Source organism: Zootoca vivipara, chromosome 6, assembly GCF_963506605.1.
Source record: "Zootoca vivipara chromosome 6, rZooViv1.1, whole genome shotgun sequence".
Classification (NCBI taxonomy): Eukaryota; Metazoa; Chordata; class Lepidosauria; order Squamata; family Lacertidae; genus Zootoca; species Zootoca vivipara.
This window is the reverse complement of record NC_083281.1, coordinates 5,556,759-5,577,179: the sequence shown is the minus strand read 5'-3', so window position 1 is coordinate 5,577,179 and position 20,421 is coordinate 5,556,759. Positions and strand designations below refer to the sequence as shown.

Sequence of the window (20,421 nt, the reverse complement as noted above, 5' to 3'; positions counted from 1 at the left end):
AGCTTGGGACAGACACTCTTATCAGCCCGGTTTACCTCACAAGGGTGTTGTGAATATTTTAAAAAGAAGCAAAGGGGAACCATGTAGAAAGCAAGGAAAGACGTATGTTTGGAGAAGATTTGAAAACGGTTATTGGATTTATGGGGGGAAATTGTGTACACCTGAAAACGTTGGCAGCATTAAGATAAATTCAACAGTGTAAATACGGTAAGTTTTGAAAGATGCAATACAGTGGTACCTTGGTTCTCAAACACCTTGGTACCCAAACGCCTTGGTCCCCCAACGCCGAAAACCTGGAAGTAAATGTTCTGGGTTTTGAACGTTTTTCGGAAGCCGAACGTCCAATGCGGCTCTGAGATATTGTTTCCGGGGTGCTTGCACCAATCTGACCCTGCGCCTTGGTTTTCGAACATTTCGGAAGTCAGACGGACTTTCGGAACGGATTAAGTTTGGCGTTTTTGTTTTTGCTATTTATTTTGCATTTTTGTTTTTGCGGCTTTTTCAGTTTATTTACTTTTGTGATTGTGTTCAGCTGCTGATGGGTTGATTGTGTGACTGCGGAAATGGATAAAAGCCCCCCCATCCAAACAATGACTATCATCAGTGCAGGTAAGAAAATAATAATAATTTTAATTTTTTATAATCTTGATATAGGCAAAAATCTGCCCTTATTCCCTTATTGGGTTCTCCATCGGTTGGAGAATATAACAGAGGCCAACCAGAGAAGTTTGAGAAGCAAAGCCTTTATTTTCGCTGTTGCAACAGGGTCCTTCCTCTCACGCAGGAGAACAAGGAAGGAACCCCAAACAAAGGTGTCCTGCCCTTAAAAAGAAATTTGAAATTGGTTTCAGCCCACCCCCCAGAAGCATCATCCATATGTCACAGAAGGGGTGTAGCCCAAGACCCCTCTCCCTAGATTCATCATAGGTACATCATGAAAGGGGAGGTCTGGTGGCAGTAATCTGAGCATCCTGGACCCTGCCCCCTGCCCCCAAAACCTAATCAACAAAAAAGAGATATTTACATTTCCCTGTTTCCCAGCCAAGTTAACCACACCCTTTTTGTCTGGCACTCAGGTATCAGGATGCCAGGGATTATCACTTTAATTACTGAGACAATGAGAAGGTTCCCCCCACCCCCCTTCTTCCTTGCAGAGGAACACCTGGTCAGAGAGAGAGAGTCAAAATGGTGTCAGTCAGGCCTGTCTTCCTGTGCTGCTTCAGACATGTTTCTGTACATTCATGTACATGTTTTATGAACAATTATATATATATGACCTCAAAATTCTTATAACAATCTACAATACTGTCTTGTTTATTTTATAATACAGTACATTGATTATTGCTTTTATTTTATGGATCCATGGTCTCGTTAGATAGTAAAATTCATGTTAAATTGCTGTTTTAGGGGCTGTTTTTAAAAGTCTGGAACGGATTAATCCGTTTTGCATTACTTTCTATGGGAAAGCGCACTTTGGGTTTGGAACGCTTTGGTTTTTGTAATGGACCTCCGGAACGGATTAAGTTTGAGAACCAAGATACCACTGGAATGGAATACTGAATGGTTTAGTTTTTGCAAAATATGCAGGGACTTAACATATGCAAAAAGAACCATGGAAAGAGAAGAAGGGAAGTCACTGATATTTTAAAGATGTTTAAAAGAGTATTTTAAATTGTAAAACAGAAAATTTAATAAAAAAAATTATATATATATAGCAAGAATGATGTTGAATACCTAAGGTAAGGTGTTTGCAGAAGACCAATCTGAAAATATATACAGTACTAAAGCACACATTATTATATGTCACATTTCATCCTACATTTCTTTTCTCCCCTCTTTTGTTTTCTTTTCTTTTCTTTAATGTTTTCTAACAAAACCAGTCAGGTAGTTCAAGCGGCACAGAGGATGCCTGGCCTAGGACCACCCGAATTAACATATCATACCCTCAGCGGCGGGGGCAGAGAGCAGGCGCGCTGCCCCCAGGGACATGGCGTGCATTCTGGGGTGGGGCGGGGCGCGCATTCTGGGGGTGGGGCGTGCACACTTCTGCATACGAAAGCTCATACTAATGACAAACTTAGTTGGTCTCTAAGGTGCTGCTGGAAGGATTTTTTAAATTTTTGTTTCAACTACGTCAGACCAACACGGCTACCTACCTGTAAATAAAATTTATACACTGCTTCACTGGAGGGGGAAACGAGACTGAAAGAAAATACAAGAAAACCAAGAGAAAATCACAACCGCGCTTTAAGACATACAAAAGCTAAAATGCCCAAACAGATAAAAATCACGTCAACTTTCTAAGCATCTGGGTAGGCTTGTTTAAACAAGAATGTTTTTAGCAGGCACCGAAAAGAATAGTGCCTGCTTGATCTCAAGAGGCAGGGAGTTCCGAAGGGTAAGCGTTGCCACACTAAACGATCGAGTTCTCATAAATGCGGAACGAGTATTATTTGACTCCCGCAGTAGTGCCCATTCTGCTGCTCGAGTGGGCACTTGTGGGGTAAGGCGATCTCATAGGTAAGCTGGCCCCAAATATAATAGTAACACCTTGAACTTGGTCTGGTAGCAAGTTGGCAACCAGATCTCCGAGCACAGGCAGCCTACGCTGACAAGGCTTCACTCTTGTCAGCAATCACACCTCAGCATTCTGCACTAACTGCAGCTTCCAGATCAAGAACAGAGGAAGCCGGAAGATGCAGTTTAGTGCAGAATGATGCAGCTGTATGAAATTTGCATGGCGCATTATGCACCTGGCTGTCGGCCACTTGTGACCAAGTGAAGATGCCCAGGAGCCAGGATGGCCCCTGACATCTCCGCCACCTGCATGCCTAGGGAGCATTGGACGTTGACTATTTTCACGAACTAGCAACACATCCTGTAGAATTCTGTCCGTTATGTTTTATCTGCACAATCGGAATGAATTTCAGCGACCAAAAATGTTGTATTGAAAAACATGGCTTTCTAGCTGTCTGGCCCCAAAACGGCAACTAGGCATTCTGTTGTGGTGACTGTAAAGAACCTAGCGTGCAGGACCCTGAAAAGAGGACATGACCAGGAATTCCCTGATTTATGGCAACCCTAGTTTAATATTTCCGATCCATCGATTATAAACACTGCAGTACTGATAAAAAGGACGGGGTTTGTATCCAGTGCTAGAGCTACTGAGGAGATCTCTTCTGCATCCACTTTAAAATACTGGCTGAAAACTTCTCTGTTCTGCCAGGATTGCAAATACATCCTTTGACAATGGTTAACTGATGTCTGTTTTGAACTTTTAAAAGTTTTTTTTAATAGTTTTATGTTTTTATGGTTGCAAGCTGCTCTGATGCATATTTTAATGACACAGCAGGATGCAAATCTATATACCGTGTTTCTCAAAAAATAAGACACCGTCTTATATTTATTTTCCCTAAAAAAACACACGGTGGCTTATTTTCAGGGGATCTCTTATTTTTTTTATTAAGTATGGTACAGTTTAACCTACAAGGTTAAACTGCCTATCACATTGGCTTATTTCTGGGGTATGGCTTATTTTCGGGGTATGGCCTATTTTCGGGGTATGGCTTATTTTCGGAGAAACACGGTATATAAATGTGAACTGGGCATGTGGGTTAGTCTCCACTTTTCTCCAAAACCGCTTGACTGATTGTGTTCAAATTTGGACACAACGTCCCAAGCGAATTTGCGAGTGACCATATACAGGTTACATAGATAGATGTCACACCTATGGCAGGTAAAGCAGGTAAAACCCACTGTTCTAGAACACAAAACTCAGACAGCCAGGGATGCTGGGAGCACAGGAGAGGTTGCAAACCAGCGCCCTCTAGCGATGGCTACACTGGTACTGCAGCTAGGAAACCTTCCCTCTCCACAGCATCTTGGCTCGGCTTTGCAGACTGGGCCGAGGGACCGGGATAGGTCATGGGTTGGGACAGGGTGGGGCCAATCACAGGGATGAGCCGGGGGTGGGTGGGAAGAGGAGGGGGCAGAATAGGTCATGGGTCAGAACAGGGTGGGGGCAGTCACAGGGATGAGCCACAGCAACTTGTGGCCGGGCCAGCTAGTGTTTTTATAAATGAACCTAATTTAGCCATGTCCATTAACATCAATGGCTCCACTCTGACGTGGCGGATTTGTATTTTGCCCGCCAACCTGAAAGTTTCTAGGGTGGTTCATAACCAATGCTTCCTACAGGGACTTATGGAAGTCGTAAGCCAAAACATCTGCAGGGCATTAAATTTGCAGGAGGCTGGTTGGAACTGTTGCTCTGGCTAAGTAAAAGCCGAAATCCAAGACTTCTGTATTTTGGATCTTATCATTTCAGCTTCCCGATGAAGCAAAACCCCATTCTTCCACCTGTTCCTTCTTGTGTGGACTTTGTGTTGCCTTGGACGGTGCGAATTAGCCGGCTGTAAAACAACCCTAACGACCCGATTATCTTTAAATCGCAGGAAAATTTTGAGCGAGAGAACTGGGCCCGAGTTCGTTCTCGTTTTCTCTGTCGCTTTGGAAAAGGCGCCAACCCTCACAGGTCGGCACTAGGAATTGCTGCCGTGTTCTCTCCTACTTATCTCTCACGTGCAGTTTGGATTCCAAAGCTCAAGCAAGTTAATTCATGAGATATACGCCCTCATGAGACTCATGAGATATACGCCCATGAGATATACATATTTTCCCTTCGCCTTGACTGTAAGAAGAACCCTAAAAACCCCTTTTTAATCCCAGACTAATTTGGGGAGATTTATGGCACTGCGTTTTAAGGGTTGTGTGATCTCCCGGTTGATAAGGTACACCTCTGAATTCCAGTTGCTAAGGATTCCGAAGTGAAGAGATTATTATTATTATTAAGGACTTACAGGTGCATAGTGGCCCCGAGCCTTCCTCTTCTGACTAAAAGCAGCGTGTTTTTTTTATTAAAAAAGGGAGGGCTGAATGCTTTGCATGTGCAAAAGTGATTTTTTAAGACAACAGTACTGTACCTTTTCTTTTTAAAGCACATCTCACAGAAAAAGCAATAAATTGCATTTCTTGTGTCCCCTTTTCCCATCAGCAGAGGTCACTGTTGCACTTTGGATGATATTTCTGTTCAGTTTAGCGTCCTCGTCCCAGTCCTCCCCAAAGAATTTCAATTCAGAACAGTCCTTTTTAGGCAGCCCTTATAAAGTCCTTAGCCCCACCCAGGTGGCCTTCCCAGGAGCCTATCAGCATTGGTTTTCTGGACTTCCAGGATGAAATACCTTTGGACTGAACCATCCTCTGCACATTTTGAGGTCCTGGATCAGCCCTCAGTTGACGGGCCATGTTGACCCGTGATGCAGGCAACAGTTTGCCATGGAAAACGGCCTCAACTTACAGGCAGAAATTCTGAACTTGTGTGGAACTGCACCCAGTTATGTTGGGCTCCAAACCCCAGCAGCCAACATGATTGGGGACGTTGAGGTCTGCCATCCCAGTGCAGAAGGTCCCAGGTTCAGTCCTCTTCATCTTAAGAAGTGTCAGGGACTTGACACAGAGGAATGCTGGGGTGAACTAGGTTGCTGAAGACATTCTTGTGCAGGCAATGCTGCCCAGAAAGCTTGCATGAGTTTTAATTTGGTTTAGTCTCGTCCAGTGCAGTTTTAACATTTTTCTATGTTTAAAAGTCGGACGTGGGTGGCGCTGTGGTTTCAACCACTGTGCTGCTTGGACTTGCTGATCAGAAGGTCAGCGATTCGAGGCCTCGCAACGGAGTGAGCTCCTGTTGTTCGGTCCCATCTCCTGCCAACCTACGAGTTCGAAAGCATGTCAAAGTGCAAGTAGATAAATAGGTACCGCTCCAGCGGGAAGGTAAATGGTGTTTCCGTGTGCTGCTCTGGTTCACCAGAAGCGGCTTAGTTTTGTCGCCACATGACCCAGAAAAACTGTTTGTGGAAGTGGACAAACACCGGCTCCCTCAGACTGTAAAGCGAGATGAGCGCCGCAACCCCAAAATCGTTCACGACTGAACATAACTGTCAGGTATCCCTTTCCCTTATGTTTAAAAGTATAGTTGCAAAAAGGGGGGGGTGATTGTGTACATAATTGTCTTTTCATCAACCGTTTTGAGGGTCTTTTCTATGATCAGGTGGTTATATAAACTCTATATAAGTTTCTTCTCTAGAGCGATTTTGGCCTTAAATGGAAAGCCTGGACTTTGAAGTCATCTTATTTTACTTGTTATTTTGTATTATATTTACTGTTTTTAATAAGGTTTTTATAATTTTGGATTATGCGGAATGCTTTATCGGAGTGGATGTAGCAACCGAGTAATTTCGTTGTTCCCGCAAGGGGACAATGACAATAAAGATATCTTATCTTATCTTATCTATGAAATTAATGAATGAATCGGGAACATAACTGTCACTAACATTAAAGGAGGCCATTGCCGGTGGGAAATTTGAACTGGATTTTCCTCTTTCCTTGCGTTCCATGTTGGAAGAGGCTTGATAGCTTAATCAGTAGATCATGAGACGCTTAGTCTCAGGGTTGAGGGTTCGAGCCCCACTTGGGCCAAAAATTCCTGCATTCCAGAGGGTTGGACTAGATGACTCTTGGGGTCCCTTCCAGCTCTACAATTCTGTGGTTTTAATCCTGCAGGGGCAGAGACTGCCTTGTTTTGGCAGGCATCTTTTAATTTCGTGACTGCTGTCACCAGTCACGAAATTAAAAGATGCCTGCTTCTTGGGAGAAAAGCAATGACAAACCTAGACAGCATCTTAAAAAGCAGAGACATCACCTTGCCAACAAAGGTCCGTATAATTAAAGCTATGGTTTTCCCAGTAGTGATGTATGGAAGTGAGAGCTGGACCATAAAGAAGGCCGGTCGCCGAAGGATTGATGCTTTTGAATTATGGTGCTGGAGGAGACTCTTGAGAGTCCCATGGACTGCAAGAAGATCAAACCTATCAATTCTGAAGGAAATCAGCCCTGAGTGCTCACTGGAAGGACAGATCCTGAAGCTGAGGCTCCAATACTTTGGCCACCTCATGAGAAGAGAAGACTCCCTGGGAAAGACCCTGATGTTGGGAAAGATGGAGGGCACAAGGAGAAGGGGACGACAGAGGACGAGATGGTTGGACAGTGTTCTTGAAGCCACCAACATGAGTCTGACCAAACTGCAGGAGGCAGTGGAAGACAGGAGCGCCTGGCGTGCTCTGGTCCATGGGGTCATGAAGAGTCGGACACGACTAAACGATTAAACAACAAGAACAACAAGCTGTTCCGGGAGCCTTTTTGGCTGGGGAGCAGGATGCAAAGACTCCAAATAAATAAAGAAGGGGTGCCCCTTTTCCCTTGGCCCCCTCCTCTCCCCCCCCCAAATCCTGTATTTTGTCTCTGTGCCATATTTCTCTGCAGCTCCTTTCCCTGCATTTTTCTGCCACCATTCGCTCTCTCTTAGGAATGCCAGAGTTACTTTCCAAGATCTCACCGACAGCTGCTTAGATGAACATTAGCAAAACATTGGAAAGCCTCCTGTTTGAATTTGTTGGAAGTTTGGTACCAGGAGATCTGTTCAGCTGCTTTGATGTTGGGGGTGGGTGAGTGAGGGGGACGCAGGCACAAAATGAAAGCATCAAGAAAAGCAAAAGGGTTGGACCAATCTGGAGAAGTACGGCACCATTTTACTGCATTTGCTTCTGGCAAAGGAAACAAATCCATGCCACCTATTTATGGATAACTCAACTTGGCTGATGGTCTCATCTCTTATTTGGATCTGATTCCCTTCCACTGAGTCCCCCTTCCGTTGTTGCTGTTCCAACGACAGCTTCGCGCTGTGCTCTGGACCATGCATTGTGACTCCAATTGGTTAACAATCTGTTGCATTTCACGAAATTGTAGTTGTGAAAAGTATAGGTTAAAAAAAATTAATCCCTGAATTTGCTGCAGCCAGTCCCCAGCGTGGACCCTGGGACTTCACCAGCTTGCAGCTTGCGTTCATAACTGCTAGAAAGAGGAGGGATATTTTGCTCTTCTTCCCTATCCTCTGTTTTCAGTAGCAACAACTGGAACCACACACAGAATAGCATTGCAGTTTCCTGTCAAGAGTGAAAAATGCTCTTTGCATCTCAGGCGGTAAATGGGTGATAATTACAGCTTAATCAGCCTGCAATGCAAATATTCTAAAGGAGGGGAGAGGGGAGGGAGAATTCCTGCCACACAAGATGTATGGAGTTTAATTATTTCAAGTCACTGATAAGGGAGGAAGGGTGGTGGGAATGATTTGTGGGTACGTTCTTTCTCAGCTATAACCAACCTGCATCTCTTCCCAGCCCACCAATCTTCACTTAACTGTTGACTTCATCAGAAACATGCCCCCCCCAAACAAACACACACTTTATTAGCTCTCAAAACTCAGCAAAGTGGGCAATTTTAAATGAGAGGCACCGGTGGGTTTGATTCTCTCTGTTCCCCTCCCTTTATCCTAAATAGCGGTGGCCAAAGAAGGCCCTTATTTATTTTGCCGTCTATAATAATAAAATGCTACTTAAGCGGGGAGGCTTTTTTATTAGCACCAAGCACCGTGGAGTATTTTACGGGCAATTATTAATTAATTAAGCTTTGGAGGCAAATGAGAGGGGGAGGGGAGAGGAAGGAGGAAAGCTCTTGGAAGAGGAGTCTATGGAGCCAATCTCTGCTGCCCCCTGTTAGATGATGGCGGAGGGTTGCACGGGGGGAATGGTTTACCTGTTTTTTAACCTGTGCGGAAATGTAGCCTTGGTGTGAGAAGAGGAGTTAGCCCTTGAAATTCTGTCGCTTCTCCGATATAATTACGGATTAATAACATTGTGGTTAGGAGTTGTTGTTTTTTGCACGGTATATCTTTTCCACCTTGCTCCAATGGAGTCCTCCCCAGAATGCGGCAGCTAGACTGGTGACTGGGAGCGGCCGCCGAGACCACATAACACCGGTCCTGAAAGACCTACATTGGCTCCCAGTACGTTTCTGAGCACAATTCAAAGTGTTGGTGTTGACCTTTAAAGCCCTAAACGGCCTCGGTCCGGTATACCTGAAGGAGCGTCTCCACCCCCATCGTTCTGCCCGGACACTGAGGTCCAGCTCCGAGGGCCTTCTGGCGGTTCCCTCGCTACGAGAAGCCAAGTTACAGGGAACCAGGCAGAGGGCCTTCTCGGTAGTGGCACCCACCCTGTGGAATGTCCTCCCACTAGAGGTCAAAGAGAACAACAATTACCAGACCTTTAGAAGGCATCTCAAGGCAGCCCTGTTTAGGGAAGCTTTTAATGTTTGATGGATTTCTGTATTTTAGTGTTTTGTTGGAAGCCGCCCAGAGTGGCTGGGGGAACCCGGCCAGATGGGCGGGGTATAAATAAATAATAATAATAATAGTAATAATAATTATTATTATTCCACAGCTAGGGAGGGGTGAATCTGTTCGTCGGAGTGCCTCCCAGTTTCTCATTTTCCCACTCTTCAGTTCAATACACCACATATACACGTCAGCTTGAAATTAAAAAACAAAACAAAACACATTTGGATCATATAAAGCTCCTGATTTCAAACCCTCCCCTCCCCACAACTAGGAAGGGGTGAATCTGTTCGTCGGTGTGTCTCCTAGTTTCTCGTTTTCGGTTCAAAACACCACATATACACATCAGCTTGCAATTAAAACACACACACACACACATTTGTGTGGATGCATTAGCAGTTTATTGTGAATTACTCTTGAGATACAGAGTTGCATGCAAGTTTGCCAAACGAGCACATCTTTGCAAAGCAATTTCCCCTAAAATAAGGCGTTTGGGGCAGGTTCCTTTCACTGCTATGCACACTGATAAACACACATCATTCCAGTATCTGCATTTATGTGCACTAGACTTGCCTGGAGAGCCAAACTGCAAAATTCAGAGGAAGGCGAATTTGAAAGGATGGCTGTGTTTCGGATCTTATTCCAGAAAGTGTGAATGAGGGAGGTTCAATCTTACCTTTGAGCTGAATTTAATTTCCCCTCTGTCCCTCTGGTACGTCACCCCAACCATTAGCCTGGAGGAGTTTGGCATGTGAAATGGTAAACTGGTAACTTTCAACCGCCCCCCCCTTTAAAATGCATATTGGTGCCAAGGTCTTTCATATGATTGTCTAGGAATCCTAGAGTTCAGACCAGTGGAAATGCACAGAGCAAGTCCCCTAGGGTTGAAATGAAATGGCTCCTTTTGAACAGGGTGAGAAATTCCCACAGTCCTCGCTCTCCGTAGTCCCAGAGGGCAGCATCCAAATCTATGCCAGGCTGAAGAGGGAGGATGGAGGAAGGTGGAATCATCTGAAGTGAGGTGTGGTTAATCTTTTGGCCATCCAGATGTTGATGGATGTCAACTCCAATTGCTCCATATTGGCCATGTTGTATGGGGCTGATGGGAGTTGGGGTCCAAAAACATCTGGAAGGTGACAGGTTTGCCTCCCCTGATCCAGAGGACAAGGGGGAGATCTATGGACTTTGCTAAGTCCAGACATTTGGACAACAGTGGGGGACCTTTGGTCTTCCAAAGTTTGCTGGACTCCCATTAGCTGCAGCAAACATGGCCAATGTCCAGGGATAATGGGAGTTGCATTTCAGCAGCATTGAGAAGGCCAGAGGTCTCCTTTCTCTGCATTAGAAGAAACCAGGTAGGGCAGGAGGAGTCACTTCAGGGAGTCAGAGGTGTATGGCACTATGAGAGATTGTTCCAGCCGTATGGGAACAGGGAGAGAGAAGAGGCAGAATAGTTCTAAAAGAGTAGAAGGGCACCTTTTTCAGGTGGGAGAGATGAAGCAGTGAAGGTTGGGGGAAGAGGAGTGATGGGGAACACGGTCAGGGCAAGTAGGAGGCCAGCGGTTTTCTTGAAGGGGATGGGGAGGAACTGAAGGAACTTGTGGAAACCTAATCGTGTACGAAACACCTGGTACTTTTTGCAGCTGTTGGGGGGGGGGTCAGTGTGCATGTGGTTGCAGGATTCAAGCCAAACAGCTTATGTAGCAAGCAGAAGCATTGAAAGAGAAAAGAAGAACGAGGCTGTCGCTGCTCTTCCTTCTTCTCTTCACTTGGCCATGGTTTCCTTGATCCAAGGAATATACTGGGCGATGCGAGTGTAAACGGCAGGAGGGCAGGGGTTTCTGTAGGAGAGGATTCCATGCGCTACGCCATTGCACACCAAAGGATCACCCATCTCCCCCTGTGGAAGGAAGGAAACAAAGATGGCAGGTGGGGGAAGATTTGGATCCACCTCAAGGAGGACTTGAACTGCAACAAGATAGGCAAACCTGCCAATTCCTTTTTCTCTCTGTTTTGGCTCCCCACTTTGGTACATCACTTCATAGTTTTCTCTGGGTCCACACACAAATACATATTTATTGTATTTATAGGCTTCTCCTGTAAGGAGCTCAAGGTGCTACCCCACCCATCTGGCTGGCTTTCCCCAGCCACTCTGGGCGGCTCCCAACAAAATATTACTGGCAATAAAAAAGTGACGAAACATAAAACATTAAAAAAATCCCTAAAAAGGGCTGCCTTCAGATGTCTTGCAAAAGTCAGATAGTTGTTTATTTCCTTGATATCTGACAGGAGGCGTTCCTCAGGGCGGGTGCCACCACCGAGAAGGCCCTCTGCCTGGTTCCCTGTAACCTCACTTCTTGCAGGGAGGGAACTGCTAGAAGGCCCTCGGAGCTGGACCTCCGTGTCTGGGCTGGATGATGGGGGTGGAGACACTCCTTCGGGGATACTTTGCTGAGACTGTTTAGGGCTTTAAAGGTCAAGACTTTGAATTGTGCTCGGAAATGTTCTGGGAGTCAATGTAGGTCTTTCAGGACCGGTGTTATATAACATAGAGGTTTCAGAAGTACAAGTTAGCTGAGATAGCATACCAAGTTTGAACCAGGCCCAGGATTGTATGCCATGCTACTCCTGCTCAGAGTAGACACACTGACATTATTAGAAATGGTGCTGTTCCAAAAGAGAATAAATAATAGAACTGTTGGGAAACACCTGGTTTATGTTTGGATTATAATGATTGGAAAGAATTTGGAATTTTGATTAGAAAGGCAGTAATTGTATAGATGTATAGAATCCTCAGAATTTGAAGCATGGGGAGTCAAATTTTTTATAATTTGGCATAATATTGGGATTAATGGATACGTATTTGTATAATTTGGAATATTTGGTATGATATGATTGGTTTGTAAGTGAAAAATTTAATAAAAAATTATTTGAAAAGAAAAGAAAAGAAATGGTGCTGTTCCCTTCCCAGGGTCTGCCTAAAACCCCAATAAACCTCGGGATAGCTCAGTCAGTAGAGCAGGGGACCCTTAGCCTCAGGGTTTGGGGGTTCCAGCCCCACGTTGGGCGAAAGATTCCTGCATGGCAGGGGAGTGGACCTCCCCCACCCTCGGGGGTCCCTTTTCCATGTTGCAGATCCCGTCCAATAACAGGAGAAGGTGCGCCTGCTCCCCTGCCTCTGGTCTTATCGCCTGCTGTTTCTGCTGAGTCTTACCTGGTTAAATAACTGAGAGATGTCTTCACGTTTGCCTGCGCAGATCTTTCCATAATCGATCTTGGGATAGAACTTCTGGCACTTGCTTCGGTCGTAGATGCTGGCATTGGCCTCATAGAGCATAAATTTGCAACCATCCTGATACGGGCTCCAGCCGGCCACACTGCAGGGTGTCCCCTCAGAGAGGTCACGGCTAGATGTTGGCAATGGCAGGGGTTGAACGTTTTTACTCAGACGAACCTTTGAACGCAGCTGGGGAAAGGAGAGGGAGATGAGGCAGAAATGAGCGCCTTAGCGTTCCAATAGGAAGCCCTTGAGGGAGCCTGGTAGAATCCTGTTCCTTTAGAATGGGGCGTTTGGGGCCCAAAAGCGGAACTGCATTCATAATAATGAGCTCTAATAAATGGTGGTCTGATCATACTAATGACCAAAGAGCTGGATTCAGCTGAATGAGTCCATTATATTTCACACATGGGGATGGAAGGAGACATTTGGCTCCTTCTGCCTTCAGGATCGCTGCCCTCAGGGGTGCTTGCAGAGTGAGAAAAATGTTTGGGGTGAGGTACCTTGAGCAGAAGGATATCATTTGGAAAGGTGTTGTTCTTAGACATAAACTTTGGGTGCCGGTAGACGTGGGCAATGCGATGATATTCTCTGGCAGATGTGGGGTAATGTGCTCCCAGGACAACCTTATCAAAACTGGAAACAAAGCAACAGTCAGGGTCAGAGATCGCAAGAATCAATTCTCTCCCAGTCCCTGTGCAAAAGACCAGCCTCCAACCCATGGCCCTTAAAAATAACAAGTTGTTGTTGTTCTTTGTACCCTGCCCATCAGACTGGGTTGCCCCAGGCACTCTGGGAGACTTCCAACAGAATATACAAAAACACAGCAGAACACCAGACATTCAAAATTTCCCTACACAGGGCTGCCTTCAGATGTTTACAGAAGTTCATAACATTATTTCTTTGACATCTGATGGGAGGGCATTCCACAGGGAGGCATCACTATTAAGAAGGCCCTATGCCTGATCTCCTGTGACTTCACTTCTCTCAGTGAGGTAACCTCCAAAAGACCCTCAGAGCTGGACTTCAGTGTCCGGGGCCGGGCTGAACGATAGGGGTGGAGACGCTCCTTCAGGGATACAGGGCCAAGAACATTTAGGGCTTTAGAAGCCAGAACCAATTGTGTTCAGAAGCATACTGGGAGCTAATGTAGATATGTTGTTGTATAGTCCTGGCGGCCACTCCCAGTCACCAGTCTAGCTTCCGCATTCTGGATTAGTTGTAGTTTCCAAGTCACCATCAAAGGTAGCCCCATGAAGAGCGCATTGCAGTAGTCGTAGCAGGAGATGACCAGAGCATGCACCACTCTGGTGAGACAGTCTGCGGGCAAGTAGGGTCTCAGCCGGACTACCAGAAGGAGCTGGTAGACAGCTGCCTAGGCACAGAATTGCCCTATACCTCCATGGACAACTGTGAGTCCAAAATGACCCCCAGGCTGCATACCTGGTCCTTTAGATTTTTCAGGAAGTGGTTTAACAACCATTTTCCCTGGGGAGGCACCGTCACAGAGGGAAGCATTCACCACCCCGCAGAGCCCATTGCCCATCCCTGGCACTTTTATGAGCCAGGATGGGCAAGGATCAAGGAGATAGGGGGTTGGTTTTACTTGTCCAAGAAACCTGTCCACATCCTGAGAGGTAACAGGTTGAAATGGATCCCATGCACCTTGACTAGACTGAGCAATGGTGCTTTCCTGCCCCTGCCCTGCTCCCTTCCAGCAATTAGCTTTACGATCACCACTCCTAAAAAAGAGGGCGGCCTTGGGGATACTTACCTTTTGCAGCGCGCAGAAGTCATGACCCACTGGCGATCCACGAGGAATCCGCCACAGATGTAATTGTTACGGTAATCCAGCAAGGCAGCCATGTAGGGTCTGGAGTGAGGCTTGGCTGCATTCGGGCAAGAACTCTGCCTCCGCAGTGGATCTGCAAGAAGCATATGCAGCGATAAATTGCAACTCCTGCTGCTGCTTACAAATTCTAGAGCACAATTCAAAGTGTTGGTGCTGACCTTGAAAGCCCTAAACGGCCTCGGCCCAGTATACCTGAAGGAGCATCTCCACCCCCCATCGTTCAGCCCAGACACTGAGGTCCAGCGCTGAGGGTGGTTCCCTCCCTGCAAGAAGTGAGCTTACAGGGAACGAGGCAGAGGGCCTTCTCGGCTGTGGCAGGCACCTTTCAGATGTCAAGGAGATAAAGAACTACATAACTTTTGGAAGACATCTAAAGGCATCTCTGTATTGGGACGTTTTTAATGTTTGATGTTTTACTATTATTTCATATATGCCAAATCAAAGGATTGGGGGCAGAACCCAGAGACCAAATTTTGGGGATGGAACCTTCATCCCTTGTGCAATGCAAAGCGGGCTCCCTACCATTGATCTAAGGCAGGCATCCCCAAACTGCGGCCCGCCAGACGTTTTGGCCTACAACTCCCATGATTCCTAGCTAACAGGACCAGTGGTTGGGGAAGATGGGAATTGTAGTCCAAAACATCTGGAGGGCCAAAGTTTGGGGATGCCTGATCTAAGGCATACAAAAGGCATTAACACCCTAAGCACCAGAAATAGAAGGAATGGGGCTGGCAAGGCCACAAAGAGTAGTAGGACTTGGCTCGTGAGTTGGTGGGTTAACTCACCTGTTTGGGCCAAGGAGAAGGACAGGAGCAGCAGCAGAGGAGCCTGGCAGAGTCTCCACATCTTGATGCTTGCCAAGGAGGGAGATGCCTGGCGCTTAACTCTTCAGCCTCTTGACCCCATAGCTTTTATTACGTTCACCCTCGGGACCCCACCTGCCCCAAGAATCCACAATCTAGACTTGAGATCTGATAGGCAAATCTCTACATCCCCCCACCCCACCCATTGATGGCAATCGGATAGCAAAACGGTTTGTGTGGTTTTGTTTTGTTGGGGCCAGATAAGGAGACTGGGGGAAAGAGAAGCAGAACAAGCCCTTGGTGCATGTCGAAATGCAGAAGCAGTGAAGGTGCTTGGAGGGGGTGCGAGGATTGGGGTGCTGCCTTGCTGTACACAAAGCACTTTCCCCCTACCCATAGAAAGGCGTCCTGCAGAATCTAAATCAGGACACGGAAATCCAAGCTGCCTGCTCTTCCCTTTCGAGGTGGGTTGGCAAAGAGGGCTGTTGTGGTCACCTGTGCGGTGGGAAGGGGCACAGTCACCTGGCAGAGAATGTGTGTGTTGCGTACATGAGATTCAACCCGTGATGTTTCCATTCAAAAGGCCTACACTACGCGGTGTCACAAAGCCAAGGTTGCATCTTTGATCCCCGTGTGGGCAGCTGCATTGCAAGGGGTTGGACTAGATGATCTGCAGGGTCCCTTCCAACTCTACAGTTCTATGATTCTAAGTCATGAGCTTTTGCGCACCTTGAATTGGTCCTGGAAACCCGGGATTGGCAAGGCTGCCCATTTCTTGCTGGGTCTCATGGAAGCTGGAGGAGAACAACATCCGGAGAGTGGAAGGACAAATGGGATGGTGGTGGTCACAATGTCGTGAAGCATTTGCTCGCTTTCCGTGCTTGTAGCGCTTGTGTTGCCCCTTGTGGAATTCAGCAGGGAACAGGATGGGGAGGAAACCGGGATGATTCAGCACAGGTCATCTTCAAGCAGTGCATGGTTTAACTCTGGAATTCAGCCAACATTAATATACGATGGGGGACACCTGGCTTCTTAGCAGTACTTGTGAAAAGGATTTGGAAGTCTTGGTGGACCACAAGCTTAACATGAGTCAACAGTGTAACACAGTAGCAAAAAAAGCCAGCGCTATTCTAGGCTGCATAAGGAGAAGTACAGTCATACCTCTCTTCTCGAATGGCTTAGTAGTTCAACAACTTGGAACCCAAATGCTGCAAACCTGGAAGTAAGTGTTCCGCTTTTCAAACTTTTTCGGAAGCCGAACGTGCTCTGTTTTGAGTGCCACACACCACCGGTTGTAACCAGTGGTTGTAACTGTAAGGGGCAAGGGAAGAACAGCACAATGTTTTGTGTTTTGCCTGGTTATTTTCTCTTATGTCCGGGATATCGGGGTATCTGGGGGCCTGGCCATGCAACAGTAGAACTTGTGGACATCTAACAGAATAATGTTGGGAGGCTGGGAGGTGAGTTCCAAAGCTTAACTATGCACTGCTTGAAGATGGCCTGCTTTTGCTCTGTGCTGAATCTTTGCACATTCCACCTTGCCAGTCCCAGTGGGCATCATCCATTGCAGACCATGTCCTTTTCTAACTAGAAGTTCCCGGAATGGAACCTGGGACCTTCTGCATGCGAAGCAGGGGATCTACCACCAAGCTCCCAATGTCAAAGATTTTACTGAAGGCTGCTGCCCCTTATGACGGGTGGTGCCGAAATAAGGGAGCCCAACAGTTGGTCAGGCAGAGAGGCAGCTCATCCCAGTTTCCTCCTCATCCTGCTCCCTGCTGTGTTCCACAAGGGAGCTACAAAAAAACGCAAGAGCTGCAAGCACAGCAAGCGAGCACATGCTTCATGCTGTTATGACCACCATCATCCCATTTGTCAACAGGTTAGGAACCTTTGGCCTTCCAGATGTTGTTCTACTGCAGCTCCCGTCAGCCCCAGCAAGGGATGGGCAGCTCTGCTAATTCCGGGTTCACTCTGTTTCTCCTTTCCCCAGTCTCCTTATCTGGCCCCAAGAGAACCAAACTGCACAAATCGTTTTGCTATCTGATTACCATCAATGGGTGGGTTGGGTTGGGGTCCGTCACGTGGCTGGAGAGAAAAGATAAATGTGTTGAAATTTGCCTATCGGATCTCAAGTCTAGATTGTGGCTCGCTGGGAAAGGTGATGCCAAGAAATGCTATGGGGTCAAGGGGCTGATGAGTTAAGGGCCAGGCATCTCCTTCCTTGGCAAGCATGAAGATGTGGAGATTCTGACAGCATCTCCTCCTCCTTCTCTTTGGCCCAAATGGATGACCAAAGCAACAACCCACCCATTATCCCTGGCCATTGACCGTTAGCTTTTTCTGCTGCTGCATGACACAGTTGACTCATGTTAAGCTTGTGGTTCACCAAGACCCCTAGATCCTTTTCACACGTACTGCTAGTAAGCCAGGTGTCCCCCCCCTATATTTGTGCAACTGGTTCTTCCTGTCTAAGTTGTGCCCTCTTGCCTCTGCTGTGCCACGGAGATGGTTTGCCTCAATCTTTTGTGTCTTGCCTGATTATTTACTGTTATGCCGGGGAGTTGAGGGATCTGGGGGCCTGGCCACGCGATGGCATAACTCATGGACATGCGACAAAGATTAACGCTGGGGGACTGGGTATGAGTTCCAGAGTTTAACTATGCACTGCATGAAGAAGGCGTATCTTTGCTCTGTGCTGAATTTTTGCATGTTCTTCCTCGCCAGTCACAATGGGCATCATCCATTGCTGACCATTTCTAACTAGAGCAATTGAACCTGGAATGTTCTGCATGCGAAGCAGGGGCTCTACCTCCAAACTAACAACTCTCCACATATTGGAGATTTGGCTTGTTCCACTGGTGGCTGCTGTCCTTTGCGATGGGTGGGAGAGAAATCAGGGAGCCCAACAGTGGTGCCATATCCAAGCTCAGGCAGAGAGGCAGCTCATCCCAGTTTCCTCCCCATCCTGCTCCCTGCAGAGTTCCACAAGGGAGCTACAAAAAAACACAAGAGCTACAAGCACGGCAAGCGAGCAAATGCTTCATGATGTTATGACCGCCATCGTCATATTTGTTGACAGCTTAAGAACCTTTGGCCCTCCAGATGTTCTACTGCAGGTCCCATCAGCCCCAGCGACGGATAAGTAGCAGCTCTGCTAATTCTGGGTTCAATCCGTTTCTCCTTTCTTCAGACTCCTTATATGGCCCCAACAGAACCAAACCACACAAACCATTTTGCTATCTGATTGCCATCAATGGGTGGGGTGGGGTGGAGTGGGGGTCTGTCACGTGGCTGAAGAGATAATGATGTTGAGATTTGCCTATCGGATCTCAAGTCTAGATTGTGGCTTCCTGGGGAAGGTGGAGTTCAAAGGGTGGAGGTAGTAAAAGCTACGGGGGTTAAGATGCTGAAGAGTTGTTGTTGTTGTTATTATTATTATTATTATTATTATTATTTTATTTATTTATACATACATACATACATACATACATACATACATACCCCACCCATCTGGCCGGGTCTCCCTCCTTGCAAGCATCAAGATGTGGAAACTCTGACAGCCTCTTCTACTCCTTCTCTTTGGCCTAATGGATGGCGAAGGCAACAACCTACCCATTATCCCTGGCCATTGGCCATTTTTGCTGCAGCTGATGAGAGTTCAGCAACTTTTGGACGATCAAAGGTTCCCCACCATTGTCCAAATCTGGACTGACCAAAGTTCCATAGATCTCCTCATCCTTTGGATCAGGGGAGGCAAACCCTCCAGATGTTGTTGGACTCCAACTCCCATTAGCCCGAGACAACATGGCCAATACAGGCGATTGGAGTAGACATCCATCAACATCTGGATGGCCAAAAGATTAACCACACCTCACTTCAGATGATTCCACCTTTCTCCATCCTTCCTCTTCAGCCTGGTATAGATTTGGACTTTGCGTTCTTGGACACCGGAGTGCAAGGACTTGGGGAATTTCTCACCCTGTTTAAGAGGAGGTGTGAGGGACAGGGGATATCGCGAAGTCCCTCCCCTCCTGAGTTCAAGCCCGTCCCCGAGCAAAGGGGAAAGCAGGGAGAGTTCCGATTCCAGTGGGGAAGCAGGAAGTCGTGTCCGAGGCTCAGGCAAGGTAGTGGAGCCAGGGTCCCAGGTGGGACAGGAAGGGGCAAGCAAGGGGGGAAGACCCATCCCCCCAACTCCAGAATTACGCAGGAAGAGGAGGGGCAAGAGGATGGGTCTGCCAAAGCTTTTGTGTTGGAGAAAGACGCGCCAAAAGCCATTAGGAGGTTCTGAAACCGACTGACCACATCACTCCGTGTAAATAGCAATGACTTGAGCACTGTAAATACGCAGCACCAATAAAAGAATAAAATGCAGAGCTGCGTGGCGTCGTTACTCTGAAGTAGTCCACTCCGGCCACCGTGACAGCAACCTCCTAATCATTTTTGGGCTACTTTGGAGTTGCCGGGATGAGCGTGTCAGAGGCGGAGAAGTGGCGGCAGATCGCTGAGCAAGCCCAGCTAGAACTGCAGCAGCTGTCGCTGCAGGCGCAGGGAGAATTGAAGGCAGCTAAAGAGGAGACTAAGAAGGTCCAGGACGACCGGCTACAACTTGCGGAACAGGTGAGAGAGCTTCAGGAAAAAGAGCAGCAATTAAGGGCGGTGGCGGTAGACCTCCAAAACAAGCTGGATGCAGAGAAAAACAAGGCGGGAGGGGCACCCCAAGTCCAAGTGCTGCCAGGAAGGAGAGCTGGGACCCTAGTTAGCAAGTTCAATGGAGACCCGAAGGAATTTCAGGGCTTTGAGACTGAGATTGTGTATGCTCTTGAGCTGCACCACGATGAGTTCCCTGATGATGAGCACAGAGTAGCGTTTATTGTGGAGCACCTTACCGGGGCAGCCAGGGAGTGGCTAAGACCGTTAATTGCAACAAGGAATCCTTGCATGAAGAATGTCAAACTATTTCTAGAAGGTTTGAAAACGATGTATTCGTCCGATAGTCATATGGACCAGACTAAGGAGGAACTTCATAATTTACGCCAAGGAAATATGACAGTTCGCGCGTATTGGGCGAAATTCACCATGCTGGTGCACAGATTGGGGTGGGAACTGGGGTCCCCCCCAATGCAAGCGGCGTTCTACTTGGGGTTGCATGAGGAGGTGAAGGATGAGCTCTCGAGAGGTCCAAAGCCCAGTAATATGGATC

At 47.1% G+C, this 20,421-nt stretch overlaps 2 protein-coding genes across 2 annotated transcripts in view; one reads left to right on the top strand and one right to left on the bottom strand.

The window, feature by feature from the left end:
* LOC118086037 (mast cell protease 2-like) overlaps positions 1 to 20,421 on the top strand; it is a 76,767-nt gene that overhangs the window by 255 nt on the left and 56,091 nt on the right. The window contains exon 2 of the mRNA XM_035117257.2: positions 533 to 609. Coding sequence (XP_034973148.2) covers positions 564 to 609 — 46 coding nt within the window. The 5' untranslated portion in view covers positions 533 to 563. The remainder of the gene's footprint in view (positions 1 to 532; positions 610 to 20,421) is intronic.
* LOC118086043 (granzyme B(G,H)-like) lies at positions 12,405 to 13,118 on the bottom strand. The gene is made up of 2 exons (XM_035117269.2): positions 13,067 to 13,118; positions 12,405 to 12,752 (listed from the first exon to the last, which is right to left on the bottom strand). Exons 1-2 carry the CDS (start codon positions 13,109 to 13,111, stop codon positions 12,471 to 12,473), a joined length of 327 nt encoding a protein of 108 aa, XP_034973160.2. The 5' UTR covers positions 13,112 to 13,118; the 3' UTR covers positions 12,405 to 12,470.

Coding starts and splice junctions, on each gene's coding strand:
- LOC118086043 (XM_035117269.2), bottom strand. CDS start 13,111: ATGTCTAAGAACAACACCTTTCCAAATGATATCCTTCTGCTCAAG. Junction 12,753..13,066: donor ATGATATCCTTCTGCTCAAG/GTACCTCACCCC, acceptor TCCTTTCCCCAG/CTGCGTTCAAAGGTTCGTCT.